Source organism: Pan paniscus, chromosome 6, assembly GCF_029289425.2.
Source record: "Pan paniscus chromosome 6, NHGRI_mPanPan1-v2.0_pri, whole genome shotgun sequence".
NCBI classification, from domain to species: domain Eukaryota; kingdom Metazoa; phylum Chordata; class Mammalia; order Primates; family Hominidae; genus Pan; species Pan paniscus.
Genome location: NC_073255.2, coordinates 154609138 through 154629513, shown reverse-complemented (window position 1 = coordinate 154629513; position 20376 = coordinate 154609138). Strand labels below are relative to the sequence as shown.

At 36.4% G+C, this 20376-nt stretch overlaps 1 protein-coding gene across 7 annotated transcripts in view; it reads left to right on the top strand.

The window, feature by feature from the left end:
- Positions 1 to 20376, top strand: part of CTTNBP2 (cortactin binding protein 2) — a 161953-nt gene that overhangs the window by 67557 nt on the left and 74020 nt on the right. For 5 of the 7 annotated variants that reach the window (XR_004672605.3, XM_003808646.6, XM_034964879.3 and 2 more), the window contains exon 4: positions 12268 to 13921. Coding sequence is in view for 5 of the 7 variants with exons in the window: in XM_003808646.6 (XP_003808694.1) it covers positions 12268 to 13921 (1654 nt within the window). In the remaining 2 variants the exon portion in view is untranslated. Of the gene's footprint in view, positions 1 to 12267; positions 13922 to 18603; positions 18644 to 20376 lie in introns of those variants that run through there. The other 2 variants (XM_008960712.5, XM_055115333.1) reach the window with 2 other exon arrangements.

The following is a 20376-nucleotide window of genomic DNA, read 5'->3' as shown; positions in this document are numbered from 1 at the left end:
GGAAAAAATATAGGAAAGAGCCAACGACTCTTGATGGTGATAATGACAGGAAGTTTCAAAATTATATGATTAAATTCAGAGAGCTTAAGGGATTCCCCGGAGATGTAATGAGCACGCAGTGTATGCCATGTCCTATTAAATCAACTCATTTGATCCTTAGGATATTGTTATTACATACAGTAGAGGCTATTATTATTGCATTTTAAGCATAAGTAAATTAAGGTCACAGAGAAGTTGAACAGCTGTGCCTATTGGCTTGAAGACAATTAGTCTGCCTTCAGAGTCCACATACTTAACTGCTGTGTGAGGGCGACTTTCCTATAGCCACTCAGTGGTAGAACTCAGATCTCCTGCTTCTCAGGCTTCCTATATGTACTGTATTTCTTCCTTACTGCTAGAAAAGTTGAAAATCCTTAATACTTTGGATTCTTTGTGATTTTAATGTCATTCCCTCAAGCCATTTAAGATTGAGAGACACAGATTTTAACACATGTATTCCCCCATAGCTCTACAATCAAGAGAATATCCCAAAGTTGAGAGGGAAAAAATGCCTATATGATATTGGATCAAAAGACCCGCTCTAAAACCCTTATTAAATATATGATCGATCTAGTTCATGCTTCAAAAAGAGCTAAAAACATGAAGGTCAGGTATTCAAAAGACATTCAAAATGTATTAATAAAGATTGAAACAAGAAGGGAGGCCACAGAAAAGATTTTGCTTGAAATGGGTCATTTTTCTACATATCATGGAGAATGAACATGCAGGAAATTTTTTAAGTTCCAGGGCACATGTGCAAGACGTGCAGGTTTGTCACATAGGTAAACGTGCCATGGTGGTTTGCTGCACCTGTCAACCCATCACATAGGCATTAAGCTCAGCCTGCATTAGCTATCCTTCCTGATGCTCTACCCCTGCCATGCCCCAACAGGCCCCAGTGTGTGTTGTGCCCCTCCCTGTGTCTATGTGTTGACATTGTTCAGCTCCCACTTATAAGTGAGAACATGCAGTGTTTGGTTTTCTGTTCCTATGTTAGTTTGCTGAGAATAATAGCTTCCAGCTCCATCCATGTCCCTGCAAAGTATGTGATCTTGTTCGTTCGTACAGCTTTATAGTATCCCATGGTGTATATGTACGACATTTTCTTTATCCAGTCTGTCACTGATGGGCATTCGGGTTGATTCCATGTCTTTGCTATTGTGAATAGTCATATATGAAATTTATAATAATGAGTTAGGACTTTTCAGTTTGATCAGCTTTTGCATTTTTGGTAGAAATACCATGTCTGTGATGTTGTGTTTTTCATAGTACATAAGATTCAAAAGGCGTATGATCACCAGAAAAAAAAAATGTTTGTTATATACACTAGTGGTTTGAGAAACTTACTGGCTCATAACATTTATTAAAATTGAAGCCAGGATTGGTTGGGTGCAGTGGCTCACACTTGTAATCCCAGCAGTTTGGGAGACTGAGGCAGGCGGATCACTTGAGATCAGGAGTTTGAGGCCAGCCTAGCCAACGTAGTGAAATTCTGTCTCTACTAAAAATACAAAAATTAGCCAGGTATGTTCTCGCATACCTGTAGTCCTAGCTACTCAGGAGGCTGAGGCAAAAGAATCTCTCGAACCCAGGAGGCAGAGGTTGCAGTGAGCTGAGATCACCCCACTACACTCTGACCTGGGCAACAGCGAGACCCTATCTCATTCATTCATTCATTCATAAATAAATAAATAAAGGCCAGGCTTTTGAACATCAAAAAGCAGTTATTCAAATTTAATCTACCATATGAAATTATTAAAAATCATGTATCATGATTTGCTTATATTTACCTTTTTTAAGGACAAAATATAGTTCCCTCTTCAATGCCATTTGGTACCCATTTCTTCAAGAATATTATTGGCTCTCTTCTCCCTGCAGTAGCCTTTTCTGGTTTCCTGGGGTAATGCTTTAACTCTGTAAGTCTCCTGGTGCATTCTTCTCTACAACCTGATTCTCACCCTCTCTTTACTTATGTCTCTTGATGGGTTCCAGACATACCTTTTTGGATGAGTCACAACTCCCTTAATACATAAAAAAGTCATTCTTCCTTGGTCTTTCTTTTCTTTTCATTTTTAAACTTTATTTTGAAGCTTTTTAAAAAATAATTTCGATTTTATTTTAGACTTAGGGGGAACATGTGCAGGTTCACATTGGCATATTGTATGATGCTGAGTTTTGGGGTGTGATTGATCCTGTCACCCAAGTAGTGAGCATAGTACCCAATAGGTAGTTTTTCAGTCCTTTCCCCTTTCCCCTCTTTTGGAGTCCTCAGCATCTATTGTTCCTATCTTTTTATGTGTACCCAATGTTTAGCTTCTACTTACAAGTGAGAACTTGTGGTATTTGGTTTTCTGTTCTTGCATTAGTTCACTTAGAATAATGGCCTCCATCTGCATCCATGTTGCTGCAAAGGACATGATTTCATTCTTTTAGTTGGCGTATATGTGTATACGTATGGCGTATATGGTGTATATGTACCGCATTTTCTTTATCCAGTTCACTGTTGTTGGGCACCTAGGTTGATTCCATGTCTTTGCTGATTGTGAATAGTGCTGAGATAAACATAGGCATGCATGTGTCTTTTTGGTAGAACAATGTATTTTCCTTTGGGTGTATACCCAGTTATGGGTTTGCTGGGTTGGATGGTATTTTTGAGTTCTTTGAGAAATCTCCAAACTGCTTTCCACTGTGGCTGAACTAATTTACATTTCTACCGACAGTGTATAAGTGTCCTCTTTTCTCCACAGCCTCTTCAGCATCTATTATTTTTTTGACTTTTTAGTAATAGCCATTCTGACTGGTGTGAAGTGGTATCTCATTGTGGTTTTGATTTGCATTTCTCTGATATTAGTGATATAGAGCATTGTTTCATGTTTGTTGACTACTCGTATATCTTCTTTTGAGAAATGTCTGTTCATGTCCTTTGCCCACTTTTTAATTGGGTTATTTGCTTTTTGCTTGTTGATTTAAGTTATTTATAGATTCTGGATGTTAGACCTTTGTCAGATGCATAGTTTATGAATATTTTCTCTTATTTTTTAGAGTGTTTACTCATTGAGTGTTTCTTTGGTCATGTAGAAGCTTTTTAGTTTAATTAGGTCCCATTTAACAATTTGTATTTTTGTTTGATTGCTTTCGAGGTCTTAGCCATAACTTTTTTTTTTTTTTTTTTGGCCAATGCTGAAGTCTAGAATGGTATTTCCTAGATTTTCTTCTAGGATTTTTATAGTTTGAGATGTTATGTTTAAATATTTGATCCATCTTGAGTTATTTTTTGTATATGTTGAAAGATGTGGATCCAGTTTTGCTCTTCTGCATAGGACTATTTTGAAGCTTTTAAAAGAAATCCTTCCTCATATTCAAGTGATTACTATATCTGTTTCTTATATAATTGTAATTTTCCTCTATTGTAGTGCTGCTTACATTTTCCAAACTTTTAATTTTGATATAATTTGAACCTTACAGAAAAGTTGCAAGAATAGTACGGTATCAGCATTCTTTACCCAGATTCACAGTTGTTTATATTTTATCTAATCTGCTTTATTTTTTCCTTCTCCTTTATACACATACATGCGTGAGCACACACACACAGATGTTTTTTCCAAACCATTAGAAAATAAATTAAAGACATATGGTTTTTTACTCCTAAATATTTTGATGTGTATTTACTAAGAATAAGGACAGTCTCTTACATAATCACCATACAGTTTTTTAAAATGAGGAAATTTATAATTGAAACAGCATTTTTTCTAATCCACATATTCATTTCCCCCCAGTTGTTCCAATAATGGTCTTTGTAGCAATTATTTTCCCAATTCAAGATCAGGCATTGCGTTTAATTGTTATTTCTCTTTAGTCTCCTTTAAGCTGCAACAGTTCTTCAATCTTTCTTTGCTTTATTTACCCTGATATTTCTGAAGAGCATGGGCTAGGTATTTTGTAAAACGTCACTCAATTCAAGTTTGTCTAATGTTTCCTGATGATTTTATTCAGCTTTTGCATGTTTTCCTCACTGTTTAGTTGTTATTGTTCCTTTTGTATTAATAACTAATTTGTGGAGAAATATGTTGGTATTCTTTAAATATCTTATTCATTAAATGTTCACCTGCTAGTTTTAGAATCCACTGATGATTTTCCAACCCCATTATTCCTTCTGCATTTTTTATGTGGCATTCTACTGTAAGGAAAAGCTTTTCTTTCTCCCCTGTTTACTTGTTTATTACATCAGTGTGGAGTCATGGATGCCTATTTGATGAGTTCAAAACTTATCATCACTATCTGTCCCAGATTTGGCCACTGGGAGCCCTCTTAAGCTGGCTTCTTCTATATATTCTCATCATTTTTGAGCACTTGCAGCAAGATACTCCAGGCTCATTTTGTGTTTTCTTTAACCCAATGCTTGGAATTAGGTATTTCTTCCAGGAACACTGTTTCCTATTTAATGGGAGATGGTACTTAGCAACAAATCTGGAGCTAGGAAATTACATATATTTATCATATTCATATGTACACAAAACATAGCTATATATCTTGTCTGTCTCTCTATGTATCAAGCTGTCAGTATACTGACACTGACATTCCTGAATCTAATTCCAAGCCATAGAGTATATGCCAGTCCTTTTTCTATTTATGACTCCTTTTTTCCACCAGTGAGAAACCTGATTTTCACTGTACTTCAGTATATTTACTCATTTACTGAAGCGTGGAACACACACAGTAGTTTCAGAATTACTTACTCATACCGCTGTATAAGGCCAAAATGAAAACCCGGAATTCAAAATTAGTTTACAGATTCTTAAGGAAAAGTTTACAGGAAGTACAATTCACATATCTTAAGTCTAAAAATTAATGAGTTTTGAAAATGCATACATGTGGGTAATCTGTGCATCCCCCACCCCACCAACAAGATATAGAATATTTCCATCACCACATAAAAAGGTTCCTGCAGTACCTACCCAATAAGTCCCTCCCCCAACTCAGGAAACTGCTGAGCACTATTCTGATTTTTTCATCATGGATTAGTCTTACCTATATTAGAATTTTAGGTAAACGATGACTATTGTTTTAATAGTTAGCCTTAAATTCAGGAGCTGTTAGTCTTCCAGCTTTGTTTGCTTTATCTAAATTGTTTGGCTAGTCTAAATCCTTTGGGCTTCCCTACAAAAAAAAAAAATTAAAGGCAGTTTGGCTTCTCCAAAAGTTTGCAGGGATCAAAATTTCACTGAATCTATAGACTAATTTTGTGAGAACTGACATCTTAGTAAAGTAGAGTCTTCCAACCCATAATTGTAGTACATTTCTCCATTTATTTAGATCTTTAATCTCTTAGCAACATTTGGCTTCTATCAGTGTAGTGGTCTTAGAAGTCATTTGTTGCTGTTACTCATATTTTATTTTTTGATGCTATTGTAAATAGCATTATTTGTTTAAGAATTTCAAATGTTTGTTGTTAATGTGCAGGTATTCAATTGACTTTGTATGTTCACACTGTATTCTGTAATCTTGCTATATTACTTAAATAGTTCTAGCCATTATTTTGTATATTCATGATTTTCTAGGTTAAAAATATAAAATATATGATCTGTAGAGAACATTTTACTTATTCCTTTCCAAATTATTTGCCTGCCTGCCTTTTTCTTCTTCCCCACCACTGCCCTGGAATTATTGCAGTGACTAGAACCTCCAGTGCAGTGTTGAACAGAATTAGTGAAAGTAGACTTTATTGTCTTTTTCTTAGGGAAAAAATATTTCATGTTTCATCATTAAGTACAATGTTTGCTGTGCTTTTCATAGATGCTCTTTATCTCATTTGAGGTTTCATTCTATTCTTTGTTGGAAGGTTTTTTTTTTTTATCATGAATGGTTTTGATTTAAAAAATAGTTTATTTGCATTTGTTGACATAATCCTGGTGTTTCTCTTTTATCTTTTAATATATTGAGTTACACAGATTGATTTTCAAATATTAAACCAACTTAGACCCCTAAGGTAAATCTCACATGGTCACCTTTTTATTACTTTTTTAATATATTGGTGGATTTCATTTGCCTATATTTTGCTAAAGAGTTTTGTGTCTGTGTCCAAGAGAGATGTTTTCTCTGTAAATTTAAAAAAAATTTTGTTTTGTATAAAGGTAATTTTTTGTTCACAAAGTGAGTTGGAAGTCTTTTCTATTTTCTGAAAGGGTATAAGTTTGGCATCATTTTTTTTTTCTTTAATGTTTTCTAGAACATCAGTACAGCCTTATAAGCTAGGAGTTTTCTTTGGGAAGAAGTTTTTAATCGTGAATTTAGTTTCTCTTAAAAAAATATAAAGCCATTCCAGTTTTCTATGTCATTTTGTGTAATTTCTGAAAGTGTAAGTTTCAGAGGATTTTTTAATTTGTTGAACTTATTGGCACAAAGTTATCCTTTTAATATTTTTTTAATCTGTAGTGATATCCCCTCTTTCATTCCTGTTATTTGTAATTTGTGTTTTTCTCTATTTCTAAATCTGGTTTTCTACATATTTAGCAATATTATTAATCTTTTAGATGAGACACAATTTTTGGCTTTGTTAATTTCTCTATCATTTATTTCTTCTGTTTCATCAATTTCTTTGGTATTTGATTCCTTCTACTTTGGATTTACTTTGTCCATCTTTTCCTATCTTCTTAAGGTGAAACTAGGATGATTGATTTGAGGCAGCTCTTCTAAAGTAAACATTTAAAGCCATATCGGCCTTAGCTGCTTTTAGATGCTCTGCTTTCAGAGTCCCACAAATTTTGGTGTGCTGCGTTCTTATATTCATTCAGCCCCAAATATATTCTAAATTACTTTGTGATTTCCTCTTAATCCTCTTTACTATTTAGCAATATATTGTTTTATTTTTGAATTTTGAGGTTTTCTTAATATCTTATGATTTATTTCCAGTTTAATTCTGCTTTAGTCAGAGAACACATTCTATAAGATTTTAGCCTTTTGAAATCTATTGGTTTGGTAGTTCTCAATAGCTCAGCAAGTGCGTTTGAAAAGAATATCTTTTGTAGTTTTGGTATATTCTACCTTATAAATATCAATGGCCAGGTGATTTTTATAGTGTTTTCAGATATACTATTTATATTCTTGCTGAGCTTTTTAATCTAGGATTTTTAAGTGAGATATTGTTATTATTGTAGATTTGTCTATTTTTCCTGTATTTCTGTCAGGTTCTGCTTTGTATATTTTAGAGAAAATTATCACCATTGCCATCATTTATGTTGCAGATTCTCTGTACGTAATATGTCTTTAATTTTTTGGCTGATTTCAAGATTATTTGTCTTTGTTTTCAGCAGTTTTACTATGATATGCCTAGGTATAACTTTATATTTTTCTGCTTTGAAATTGCTGAGCTTCCTGGATTTGTAAGTTTGCCTTTTTAATCAAATTTGTAAATTTTGGGGCCATTTTTTCTTCCAAGATATTTTTCTTCTGCATTCTGTCTTTTTTCTCTTTTTGGAACTCCAGTTCATGGAATTTAAACCAGTTTGTATTGCCCTAGATATAAATAAGATGCTGTTCAATTTTTTTCAATCTTTTTTTCTATGCTCTTCAAATCGAATACTTTCTTTTGCTTTATTTTCAAATTAATTATTATTTTTCTTCTGCTCTCTCAAATCTGCTATTAAGCCCATTCAGTGAACTTTTTGTCAGTTTAGATATTACACTTATCAGTTCTGTTTGTACATTTGGTTCTTTTTTTATAGTTTTCGTTCGTATGCCAGGATTCCCCTTCCCCTCATTTATTATGACCATATTTTCTTTGAAAATGGCTGCTTTAAAATCCTGGTCGCTAATTCCAGCGTGGATCATCTTGGGCCAGTTTTTATTGACTACTTTTCTCTAGACTAGGATTCACTTTTTCTTAATTTCATTGTCTAGTAATTTCTTATTGTATACTGAACACTGAGGATGATATGATATGTTGCAGACTCTGGATTCTGTTACCTGCTGAAGAGCTGTACTTTGTTCTAGTAAGCAGTTAACCTGGTTAGATTCATATTCTGTCTCCTTGCAGTTGGCAGCATCTGAGGTCTTTGCTCAGCTCTGTCAGACATTCAGCAGCCACCTTCTGTCATTCTGTGGGGTCTGCCCCATGAATGTGTAATTCAAGGATCAAATAAGGATGCTGGTAAACCGTGGCAACCTCAGTTTCATCCTCTGACTCCTCAAGCCCATATCACCAGTGCATTGTACTTGAGCTTCAGCTGCCAGTGCTACCAGAATAGGGAATTGCCTCCAGCTGAGCAGCTACATGAAGGCAAATCTCATCCAATGCTATTGGCTCCTTTCTTACAGGAGGGTTTACTCTTCTCTCATTTCTACCTCTTTTATTGCTCTCAAGAGCCTTTAAATCACTATGTTTTATATGTTTTTCAAGGGGTTATAATTATTATCTGCAGGAGAATTAGTCTAATAACCATTGCTTCTCCATTACTGGTAGCAGAACTTTCTCTGATATATTTCATAATTGCTAAATTATAACCCCTATCTAACTTATAAAAACATTCATCTACATGTTTAATATGGTGTATTCTCTAGATTTTTGTATGCCTCTAGTGTGTTTTCAGAGGAAGAAATATAGTGCAAAGTCACACACAAGTATTATCATTAGTAGTAATACAATACAAGTATTGTATTATTAAAATAATACAAGTAGTCTATTGTGTTATGAATTGAAAACTTAGTATTTTTTAGTGCCGGGCACTATGCTATGTGATTTACATGTGTTGTCTTATTTAAAACCATAAAATAACATAATTAGGATCATACAGAACCAATTTTTAGAGAACCTACAAAGGTCACACAGCTAGTAAGTTCGGGATCAGAATTTAGTACTACATCTCTTATTCTCTTAAGTACACATAATTTGTCTCTGAGCTGAAATGGTCAAAGATTTTTTAATATAAAAATTATTTTTAAAGTATGGGAGTATGTTATTTTGTACTACATCTCTTATTCTCTTAAGTACACATAGTTTGTCTCTGAGCTGAAATGGTCAAAGATTTTTTAATATAAAAATGTTTATGTACTGTGATTGGAAGGCTCCTGTAGAGAAAAAGGTGTTTAATATTTTAAAAAGAGCAACATAATAACTGACGGAGTGAGTCCCAGAGGTGACGGGAGAGAATGAAGTTAATTGCTGAAGGAAAGTCCAACACTGAGCAGTTGGAAACCTTTCCCCCTTAGATTGAAGGGAAGGAAATATAGATTGGTGTTGCTATGAAAAAGCTTAAAGGAGGAGATAGGATGAAGAGGGGAAGTGAGTGAGTTTGAATGTTTTTGATAAAGGAGTCTGTAAGGAGAGACTAAGTCAGTTGAATGGTCACTGGGTGAAGATTTGGGAAAAGGCAGAGGTTTGAAATATCCCCTGTAGTAAATGGCAGAGGAAGCTAAATAAAGTTAGGTAGAGTGATTGATGGTTGGGAGTCAGAGGTTGAGTTTAGAGCCATGTGTTTATAGGTATATCAATTGTGAGGTTTCCTCTGTGCTCTGCTCTCTGTAGTAAACTTTTATTAAGACATGTATTAGTTTGAGATAGGATTTACAAAGCACAAGTGATGGAGGACAAAGATAGAAAAGAATTACAGATGCTTTTATAATAGTATAGTTTTCTGTATAAATATTTGAGATTAGCTGAATTGCTCTCCACTTGGAACTCCTTCTCAATTTGATTCTGAAAGATGATGATCCATAGTGCAGAATTACTGTAGACAAGATGTGAGATACAGTGAGAAAAACCTGAGACAGGTAGAACCCCGAGTGATTGCCATGACTGACACTCATTAGCTGGATGACATTAGGAAAAACACTAATATGGCCTCTAGTTATTGTTTTGTAAAATGAAGGTAGCTCTTAAAATTCTCTACCTTCAGAGGCAAATGATGAAATTTGTATTTTAATAGTTAGCGGAAAACTGGCCTAGTTTATGTTTTTCTTACATTGCTGTAAGAAGTTTTTTTGTTGGGGTTAGTATAAAATACGATTTAAATTTTCTTAATAGTTCTAACTTTGCATATGCCTTCTAATACCAGTCTGTTATTTGGTGCATCTCAGAAGAGTTCAATGTGTTTTAGTTAATAATATGTCAAATTTGTGCAAGGCACCCACGTGAATAAGATATACATATAAAAACAGTATATGACAACACTATTGTTCCCCAGTCTTACCTAATCTACTTATGAATTACTCCCAAAATTTTATCCAGTAGAATAAAGTATATGTGTAATTATGCTTGAGGAATAATCTATATTCCTGATTATCTATTTATGGGACACATCCCAATGCTATTTAGCAATTGTTTGTCAAAGCAGGAAGCATCCCAAAGTAAAGAAACACTATCTCTGACCATTAGTTGTATAGCAAGCCATTTTCTCCTTTTGGTCCCATGACTGACTGTGAGGGGAAAGGAGTCATGGATTTTTGTAACAGGGTAAGAAACAGGAACATCGTCAGGACTTACAGATCATGAGAGTATCTTCCTTTGTTATTGATGACAAAAATTTGACTCAAATAAGTAGTGACTCTCTTGAGAGGATATTTGTGTTTAACATCTACAGGAGAAAACAAGTCCTATCCACATCTTTATAATCAGGTAGATGTACTTTAACCTTTAGGAACCATAAGGCCCATTATGGACCGCCAGTGGAACATTTCACTAGTTGGGGAAGTGAGGCGTGTAGGCCAACCTGGCTTCTGTATCCCAGCTTGGGGTGAGTCCTTTGTCCTTCATGAGCCCCTCATGACAGATGCTTCCCTAGACAGAAGTGAAAAATTTGCAGTAACATGTTAGACTAGTGCCACTGTGAGGCTGCCCACTTAGCCAGAAAGCCCATCAGTAACGGAAGTTGATTGTTATCAGTGGAACTATGTTAATTTCAGCTCATTCATTCAATATACAATTTATTAAGCACCACTGTGTGCCAGCCACTGTTCTAGGTCTTAAGGACACAGTCCCTGCCCTCAGTAAAGTCATACTTGGGGTGAGGGGGGTGCAGGCAGGTAGTGAACAAAGGTTGATAAACACAAGGGTGGGAGTTTATCAACTGTTATTTCCCACAGGGTGGTGAGGGAAGGCCTCATTGTAAAGGTGACAGCTGAGCAGAAGTCTGGAAGAAATGAACAAGCCAACCTCTTCTGCTATTGGGAGCTTTTGCTATTGGGAGCTATTAGAAAGCCCCATCTGGAGAAAGAAAAGCTTTGAAAGCTCCCTGTCTAGGCTGATCAGTTAGAAAAATGATTTCACTCTGGAAAGCACCAATCCTAAGGGCCTGTGGCTTGGTGAACAGACAGTGCCTTTCTGTGAAGGAAAAGGCACCCCTGGCTTCATGCCTGGGCAGGCAGCTGGGTGAGTAGGGAAATCCAAGGAAGGGAGAGAGGGCTGGAATTTTGCTCCTACTCACCCTCCCACAGGTCACTCTTGTGCCATGCACACGTGGCTTACTGTGGGAGCGCTACGGGAAGGTGTGTGGTGGGAATCCCATGCAGAGAGAACAGCAAGGACAAAGACCCCGAGGCAGGACCATGTTTAGGAAACTCCAGGCATCCAGTGAAGCTAAGGGAGTAAGCAGGATCAAAGTAGGAGACAAGGTCAGGCTCCAGATTCACTGACACCAAATGTAGTTCTAATAAGATCGTTCTTTAGCTCTTTAGAGTTTTCAAAGAACTTTCTTTCATATATAATTTTATGATTTCCACAACAACTCATCATAGGAAGCTCAAAGAAGTTACCTATGATGGTAATACAATTAGCAAACATGGGGGCTTAGAATTTAACTGAAGTCCTCGGTTTTCAGTACTTTTCATGATACTTTACCTCAGAGATTAATAATTTTAAAGCATTAAATCTTTTTTAAAAATATCACCAATTCCATCACAGAGCTGTGTTTTTACAAAAATAGACCTTTCTGATCCCTGTGCTGTGATTTAAAGCATCTGGTTATTGTTCTCTTTTTCTGTAGTTAACTTCAATAGACTTTAAAAATTCTCTATTGTTGTAATTTAGATGTCTTTATAAAGCCATTTACGTCTATTTTCTCATTTTAATGGGTCTTTAAAATATTTCTTATCACAACACTTTTTGAAAATGTGGTGTTTTTGCTAACCCGAATTATGTAATTGTTAGAAAATTAATAAAAATCTCACAAAAAGCATTTCCTTGATGAAAAGAAAATTCTGTATATTAATCAGGGTTTTCCTGTGAATTTCTTTCAGCTGGAAATGGAGAAGCTTCAGCTACAAGCCCTTGAGCAAGAGCACAAGAAGCTGGCTGCCCGCCTTGAGGAAGAGCGTGGCAAGAACAAGCAGGTGGTCCTGATGCTGGTCAAAGAGTGCAAGCAGCTCTCAGGCAAAGTCATAGAGGAGGCCCAGAAGCTCGAAGACATAATGGCCAAACTGGAAGAGGAAAAGAAAAAGACGAATGAATTAGAAGAGGAACTCTCCGCTGAGAAACGAAGAAGCACAGAAATGGAAGCTCAGATGGAAAAACAACTCTCTGAGTTTGACACCGAGCGGGAACAGCTTCGTGCCAAGCTGAACCGGGAAGAAGCACACACCACTGACCTCAAAGAGGAGATAGACAAGATGAGGAAAATGATTGAGCAACTGAAAAGGGGAAGTGACAGCAAACCAAGCCTCTCTCTTCCACGGAAGACAAAAGATAGGCGTTTGGTTTCCATATCTGTGGGAACAGAAGGAACTGTGACAAGGTCTGTTGCATGCCAGACAGACCTAGTGACAGAAAGTGCGGACCACATGAAAAAGTTGCCTTTAACTATGCCTGTAAAACCTTCCACAGGGAGTCCCCTAGTTTCTGCAAATGCAAAAGGGAGCGTGTGCACCAGTGCCACTATGGCCAGACCAGGTATTGACAGGCAGGCTTCCTATGGTGACTTGATTGGCGCTTCTGTACCCGCTTTCCCACCTCCAAGTGCAAACAAAATTGAGGAAAATGGACCAAGCACTGGCTCAACACCAGATCCAACCAGTAGCACACCCCCACTTCCCAGTAACGCTGCCCCTCCCACCGCTCAAACACCAGGCATAGCTCCTCAGAACTCGCAAGCTCCACCTATGCACAGTTTACATTCACCATGTGCCAACACCTCTTTGCATCCAGGTCTAAACCCACGAATCCAAGCAGCTAGATTTAGATTTCAGGGCAATGCTAACGACCCAGACCAAAATGGAAATACTACCCAAAGTCCTCCGTCAAGAGATGTCTCGCCTACAAGTCGTGACAACCTAGTGGCCAAACAACTAGCTCGGAATACTGTGACCCAAGCACTGTCAAGATTTACAAGCCCTCAAGCAGGTGCTCCCTCAAGGCCTGGAGCGCCCCCAACAGGGGATGTTGGCACCCACCCTCCAGTTGGTCGGACCAGTTTAAAGACTCATGGTGTAGCACGAGTTGACAGAGGAAATCCTCCTCCTATCCCTCCAAAAAAGCCAGGGCTCTCCCAAACTCCTTCTCCACCACACCCCCAACTCAAGGTTATTATAGACAGCAGCAGGGCCTCGAACACAGGGGCCAAAGTTGATAACAAAACTGTGGCTTCGACTCCTTCCAGTTTGCCACAAGGGAACAGGGTGATCAATGAGGAGAACCTTCCTAAGTCATCCTCCCCTCAGCTGCCACCAAAACCATCCATAGATTTAACTGTGGCACCTGCAGGCTGTGCCGTTTCAGCCCTGGCCACGTCTCAGGTGGGTGCCTGGCCTGCTGCAACCCCCGGACTGAACCAACCTGCATGTTCAGACAGTTCCCTTGTCATTCCTACCACCATTGCCTTTTGCTCTTCCATAAACCCCGTTAGTGCCTCATCCTGTAGACCAGGTGCCTCAGACAGCCTCCTGGTAACAGCATCAGGTAAAGGGATTGAAATGTTATACCCTTTTTAAAGAATATGGCCTCTCTTCTCACTTGCCTTGATTTTCTTCACATTGCCTTGAAACTTTTTTTTTTAATTTGATGCTTCCCCCCACCCCCATTTCTTTTCTTTCTCTCTCTTTTTTTGTATTTTTTTTAAAGGCTCCAGGGTATGGTGATTCATCTTGCTATATGAATTGTGGTTTCGCTATGCTAAGTGCTTTCTTCATTTAAGATAACCTGAAAGTAGTGGCTTAAAGCACATGGAGACCATTAATTTAGAGAGACTAAAATATTTACATGGGAGAAAAGAGTATTCCTTCTTATTAAATATTTATCTCGCAAGACCTCAATGGGTCATCATCAGACAGTATGTGTTTAATTCTGTTCCTTCTGAGATGACATTTTTAAAGACCTTTCAAGTACTTATTAACACTATGTTGGATTACCAAATTGACTAGATTTGTTCCGTAATTGGTATATTTTAAGTTCTAATATCAGTTTGGTGTTTTCGGTTTTTTTTTTTTTTTTTTTTTTTTACCTTCAGAAATGGAGTGTGAATATTTATAAATCTGTTCTAAGTTTAGTTTATTTCAAAAGCCACGTACCCTATTTAGTGCTGCTGTCTTCCAACACTCGGGCACAGATGGTTAACATAGCATGTGGGCTATGTCACAGAAGGTTTCCACTGCAGGTGTGGCTTATGAAGTCACTGAATCTGGGACTCTTGAACAAAGAAGAGGTCGATTTTTCCCTTTTGTTATACAGTGCTAGAGAAAGCATTGCTTTTTATTGACATGACTGGATTAGTTATTTACTAAACAAATGTGGCTCTAAAGTAATGTTACCAAAAATACATAATTGTAAATGGCAGAGACTAGATTCCAAACACATCTAACTGCAAAGTCCATGCTGTTTTCAGTTCCCAATTTTACCCCTCAAAATGTGGATGACAAAGTTCTGTTGACACTTTGAAGAAGTCTCTCCTACCATGGGATCTTAGTGGTTGGTGGAGATTGTTGGTTCTAATGGGAGAGAACTTTTATAATTACAGGAAGGTTTGAACCGTTGTTGTATTTAATACTTTGAAGGGAGAGAGAGAAAAGCAAATAGCATCATATTTGCTAATTATCAGGTGATGACAGCAGTACACTAGGATTTATTTGTCCAATTATAAGCTATCAACTTGAAATTAAGGTCTTTGAGAGGCTTTATCCATATTTTGAGGGGCGAAATAGGGAATTGGAAGCAGCATGGACTTGGAAGTTAGATCTATGTTGAAATCTAGTCTCTGCCATTTACAATTGTGCATTTTTGGTGACTTCTTATGCTACTCATATGGGGGAGGGTGGCTGTTAGGAGGATCGGATCCTATAACCTGTCAGCTTGGTATTGAGCTTAGAATAGCATGAGTAATCAATAAATAGAGGTGATATTACTGCTTCAATGATATTGTTGCTTACAGTATTTTTGAGAATTTCCTATGGAATTGACTTTAGTATTATTTTGAGATGTCTTTACAGGCATTCAGCATTCTATATTTTTGATCCAAAATGGTATTACTGAGTTGAACAGCTCTTCTCGTGGCCTAAAATAATTTTGGCTGTTTCTTACAAATTAAATCCACCCTCAGAGAGGAATTTTGCTACTCAGGAGAATAGAGAATGTACTATAAGATCTTTGGGCAGTCACAAAACACAAGTTCCAGAAATGTGTGGAGCAGTGGCAGTGCTATTGCCATAAATGCATAGACTGTAAAGTAGAAAACACTTCCTAGGATATAGAAGTTTTGTCACTTAAAAAAATACAAAGCCATCTTTACTTTGAGACCTTGAGGCTTTGCCACTTGTTGCCTTAGTCATTACTGTGGTCCTGGGTTTAGCTGCACGTGCCCTTTGGTTTCGGCAGAGAAGCTTTAAAACCAGGATCTATGACTGAGGAACATTTTGTCAACAGGATTGAAAAGTTAACGGATTAAAATCTGTTAACTTTTAAAGACAGAGATTTACTAATCTATTATCTATTCACCAGGAGGTCCTGCCCTAGGATTCAGTAAGATTTTAGATAAAAGAGCTATAACTCCTCTGAAAAATGCCCTTCACTTATGTCTGGAGAGCAAAAGACAATATAGACCAGAAACCAAAAAAATACCAGCGACTGAAGATACGGAAATCGGATTCCTTATTTTCTACTCTCTGACTTTTGCAGTTTTACCAAAGTATTTTATTTATTTATTCCTCTCAGAACTTCTGAATTACTTTTGGTAGAATAACCAGTTTCTATGTCATTTGCTTAGAAGATGTGGCTTATTAAGGGAGAATGGAGGCACTGGAGGCCTTGAGTCATTCAGCAAGTGTTTACTGAGCACCTAGACTGGGAAATGGAAGTGTGATTACACTTACACAATGGGGGTGTACGACTCTACAACTCAAGTATAAATGTAGTTCAGCTGATCTTTCCAAATAAGATAGAGGATTTCAACTCTGTTTTGTATTTAGATTGCCCCTATTTTCGCCACTGTGACCATTGCAACTAAGAAACACCAGAGCTGCCTCCACCCTGCTTACTAACCTGTCTGTGCCTGGTTGAGCTTGTGCCTCTCCAGGTCATGAGCCCTTTGAAGGGGATTAACCTTCCAAACAGCCAATGATTCCATTGTGATTGCCCAAAGCAAGGCACAGGGACAACACACATCTGTCAAATACCTGGCAGTTGTCTCTTCCAATTTCAGTGATCAAACAAGCACTGAACTAAGTATAGTAAGGCGGGATTAGTCCATTTCTGCCCCTTTCTAAGTATCACCCTAGAGAGCTAATTCCCTCTGAGCCATTAGCTTTTTCATTTAAAAACAAGAGCATTGCTGGCTGCAGTGCTCATACCTGTAATCCAAGCACATTGGGAGGCCGAGGCAGGAGGATCACTTGTGCCCAGGCATTCAAGACCAGCCGGGGCAACATGGCGAAATCCCATCTTTACAAAAAATATAAAAATTAGCTGTGGTCCCAGCTACTCAGGAGGCTGAAGTGGGAAGATCACTTGAATTCGGGAAGTCAAGGCTACAGTGAGCCATAATCATGCCACTGTGCACCAGCCTGGGTGACACGGTGAGACCATGTCTCAAAACATTGAACCAAAATTATATAATAATATTCCCAAACAAAAAAAGTTTTAAACTTGCCTGATAAATTTTCAAACTACCTCTCCCTCCTTGGAGAACTATTGGCCCATGATCTTTCCAACTCTAGAATCCTGTGTTTCCATGTAAGCTTTTATCTATAAAAATTATGACTAAGAGCCCCAAGGAAAATTGGAATGACAGAAGTTACCCTTTTAATGAATTGTAGTATAAATTACCCAAACTCTATTTGGCAACCTTTATAGCCAAATGTTAAATTTTTTAATAACATTCTTAATTCTAAATGAACTAGAATTTCTTGTTCCTCCTGAACTTGCCAAATAAACACATTTCAAATGTTAGATGAATAGAAGCCTAAACCAGAAATCACTCCAGGCAACTGAGTTTCCATACCCTTGGAAATTGTTTTTTCTGTTTTTTCTTTTTTTATTTGATGCATTTGATTTAATTTGGTTTACACCTTTTCCCTATTGAAACATATCTTTTAAAAATTATCCTCCATGTATGATTGGCTTAAAGGCTAAATCAGAAAACAAGAATGATCTGGGCTATGATATTAACCTTCTCCACCCTCTGAAGCTGATGCCGGAAGCTGTTCTCACTCCTTCCCTCTGCCATTGCATGTCCAGTCATTCCCTTCCTCCTGGCATGTTGTGCAGGATGCTTACCTTACTAATGTTTGCGTATGACACTGCAAAACTGATTGACCTTTTGCTAACATCATTAGAGTAGCTGTATGAATACCGGTCTGTTCTGTCTTAACCACTATTTAACCTCTTAACTAAGTATTACCATTTTTATGATTGTCGGGAATTTCAGATGAACAGTATAGTCTCATGATGAAGTCCTATTTTTCCCATATTTAGGCAGGATTTATTAAAATAAGCTTGTCTATGCTAGACAACATTGGAAACGTTAGTGAAGATATAAAACATATTTACAGTTTAAAAATACTTGGTATTTATAAAGCATTTTTCTTTTGTAAAGATTTTAAAAATATATTGCAGACCTCTAAAAAGTAAGGCAACTGATATATCTTCTGTAGTTCTGTGTAAGAAGACCCTTGAGTGGTCTAAAGATTGAAAACAAATTGAAAAAAAAAATTTGTCTTTCAGATAACTTATTAAAAATAGGGTTTCCCAGGAAATTACAGCTGCAATTGAATATTTCCGTATAAGGCAGTTGAAAAATATATTTAAACTGTCTCCTCCCCCGAAAAGCCTAGATTTATGGTGAAAAAAGAAAAATGTAAACAAAACCCAAAAGAATAGCAAACCATTTACATATATTGGTATTCATAAAAGAATATCAACAACCAAGACCCCTTGGATGAGATCTAAAGAGAGAATGAAAGAGAGGCTGAGTATGAGCCCCATTCCCTCCTGTTCCACAGAGGACTGTAGTGTTATGCCTTCATATTGCCTGTGTTTGCTTTGCAGTCGAGGTTTTATGCCTTCGTGTTTATAATTTCTCTGTTTATCCATTTCTAATAAGTACTGATTTAATTTTTGTGGGCCTGTTTTTTGTTTGTTTGTTTGTTTTTAAGAAAATACAAAAGGTAAAATGTACCAGAGAGGAGCCTTCTTGTAAGTATGAAGTAAAAATACTACTTTTGTAAGAAGAGCTAATGAGTATCAGTAGGAAAATATCATAAAGTTTAGATAAATATTGAATTTTATGAGCATTTTAATTTTGTATGTCACTACATGTAGTCCTAATAGGATTAAAAACAATAAATTATTCATAGACCCAAATAATTGATTATAAAGTTATAATATCCAGCTTTTTATTAGCAGTGTAGTTTCATTTGTATAATTGGCTTTGTTTTACCTTTTTAATAAAGATTTTTTAAATACTAAGTTCCTTTGATGTGTACTTTTAAAATACTAAGATAATTTAAGGCAAGTAATTTAGGATTTAATCATAAGAATTGAGTATTACGTATGTACTAATATGACTCTCATATGCTTAGAATAATTATGCTGATACCAATGTACAGAGAGTATAAAACATCCATCTGTTGTATCTTACTAAAGGGATATTACCACATATCGTAATCAGGTGGCCATTCTGCCTTGTATTCCACTGCTAAGAAAGGACATGCAGGTAAATATGGCGAGATCTTATCTCATCATGCCACACACTTGCAAAAGGATGTAAAGTCAAAAGCCCATGTGACCATTGTTACGAGCAGAAGGTTCAATATGGTTTTAATTTTCTTTTACAGGTGGTAGTGGATAGTTACAAAACATTTTAAAAATCCAAATGGTATAGTTCCTTAACATAAAATTTTACTGCAGCTAGTAAAAAGTAATCTTTGTTTTATGCACAATGAGATGTATTGTGCATATAGAAATTCAGGGTCTAGTCATTGTGAAGCACTATTTAGAATAAAGCCCTCCATCTGTAATCACTTTGGTCAGGACAAAACAGTCCTAATTGGTCTGTGAAAGTGTGCCCTTAGGGATGAATATATGTACATATGCACAACGATGTTACAGGTATTAGAACCCTATAAGGAAAAAGCGGAAAATGTCTTATTTTGAAAATTCACTGTATTTAAGTCTAAAATACACAAATACCTATATGTCACATTGAATGAACATTTTTTACTTTACTGTTTTTACAGCCTTTTGATCAAGGAAGAATTCAGAAAATTTTTCATGCTATATGCAGCCGAATTCACACACTTAACAGACTCTCTTCTAAAGCTGCTAAATACTGATGAGAAATATCTAACTATAACTCATTGTTTTTGTTAAAATTATATAGTTGAGTGTCCTGTTTTGTTGGCTGATTAAAAGTTTGTTAGGCATTTTGTAAAGGTGGCCAGATGATACAGTCTTCACAATTGTATATTGAATATTTGTGCTGGTGAACTCTAGATCCAGTTATATATATTTTATTATCTCTTAATACTGAATAGCAGTTGGCCTCCATTATTTCTATTCCCAAATAAGGGAATTCAAGGAATATGAATAGACTCTTTGGTCCATCTTAACGGTTTACATAAAATTTGTAATTAAACATTTTAGAAACCTTGTTGAAAAAGAAAAATCTGTTACAATTATTTCTCTTATACCTAAAAATATCAGTTTACTTTTCCAGATTAATATTGAATTAGAGGAAAACTTTACCTTGTAAAACCTTTACATTTTAAAATTCAAATTGTTTTAAAATCCTGAAGAGAAATTTGAACTTTTAAAATGAGACAGCCATCTTAAGTTTTCCTAAAACCAGTCACCACTTTAACACTTACCTGTGCAAGACTCATGACTAAAAATGATTTTTTACCATGTATGTTGATTTAATTAGCAGC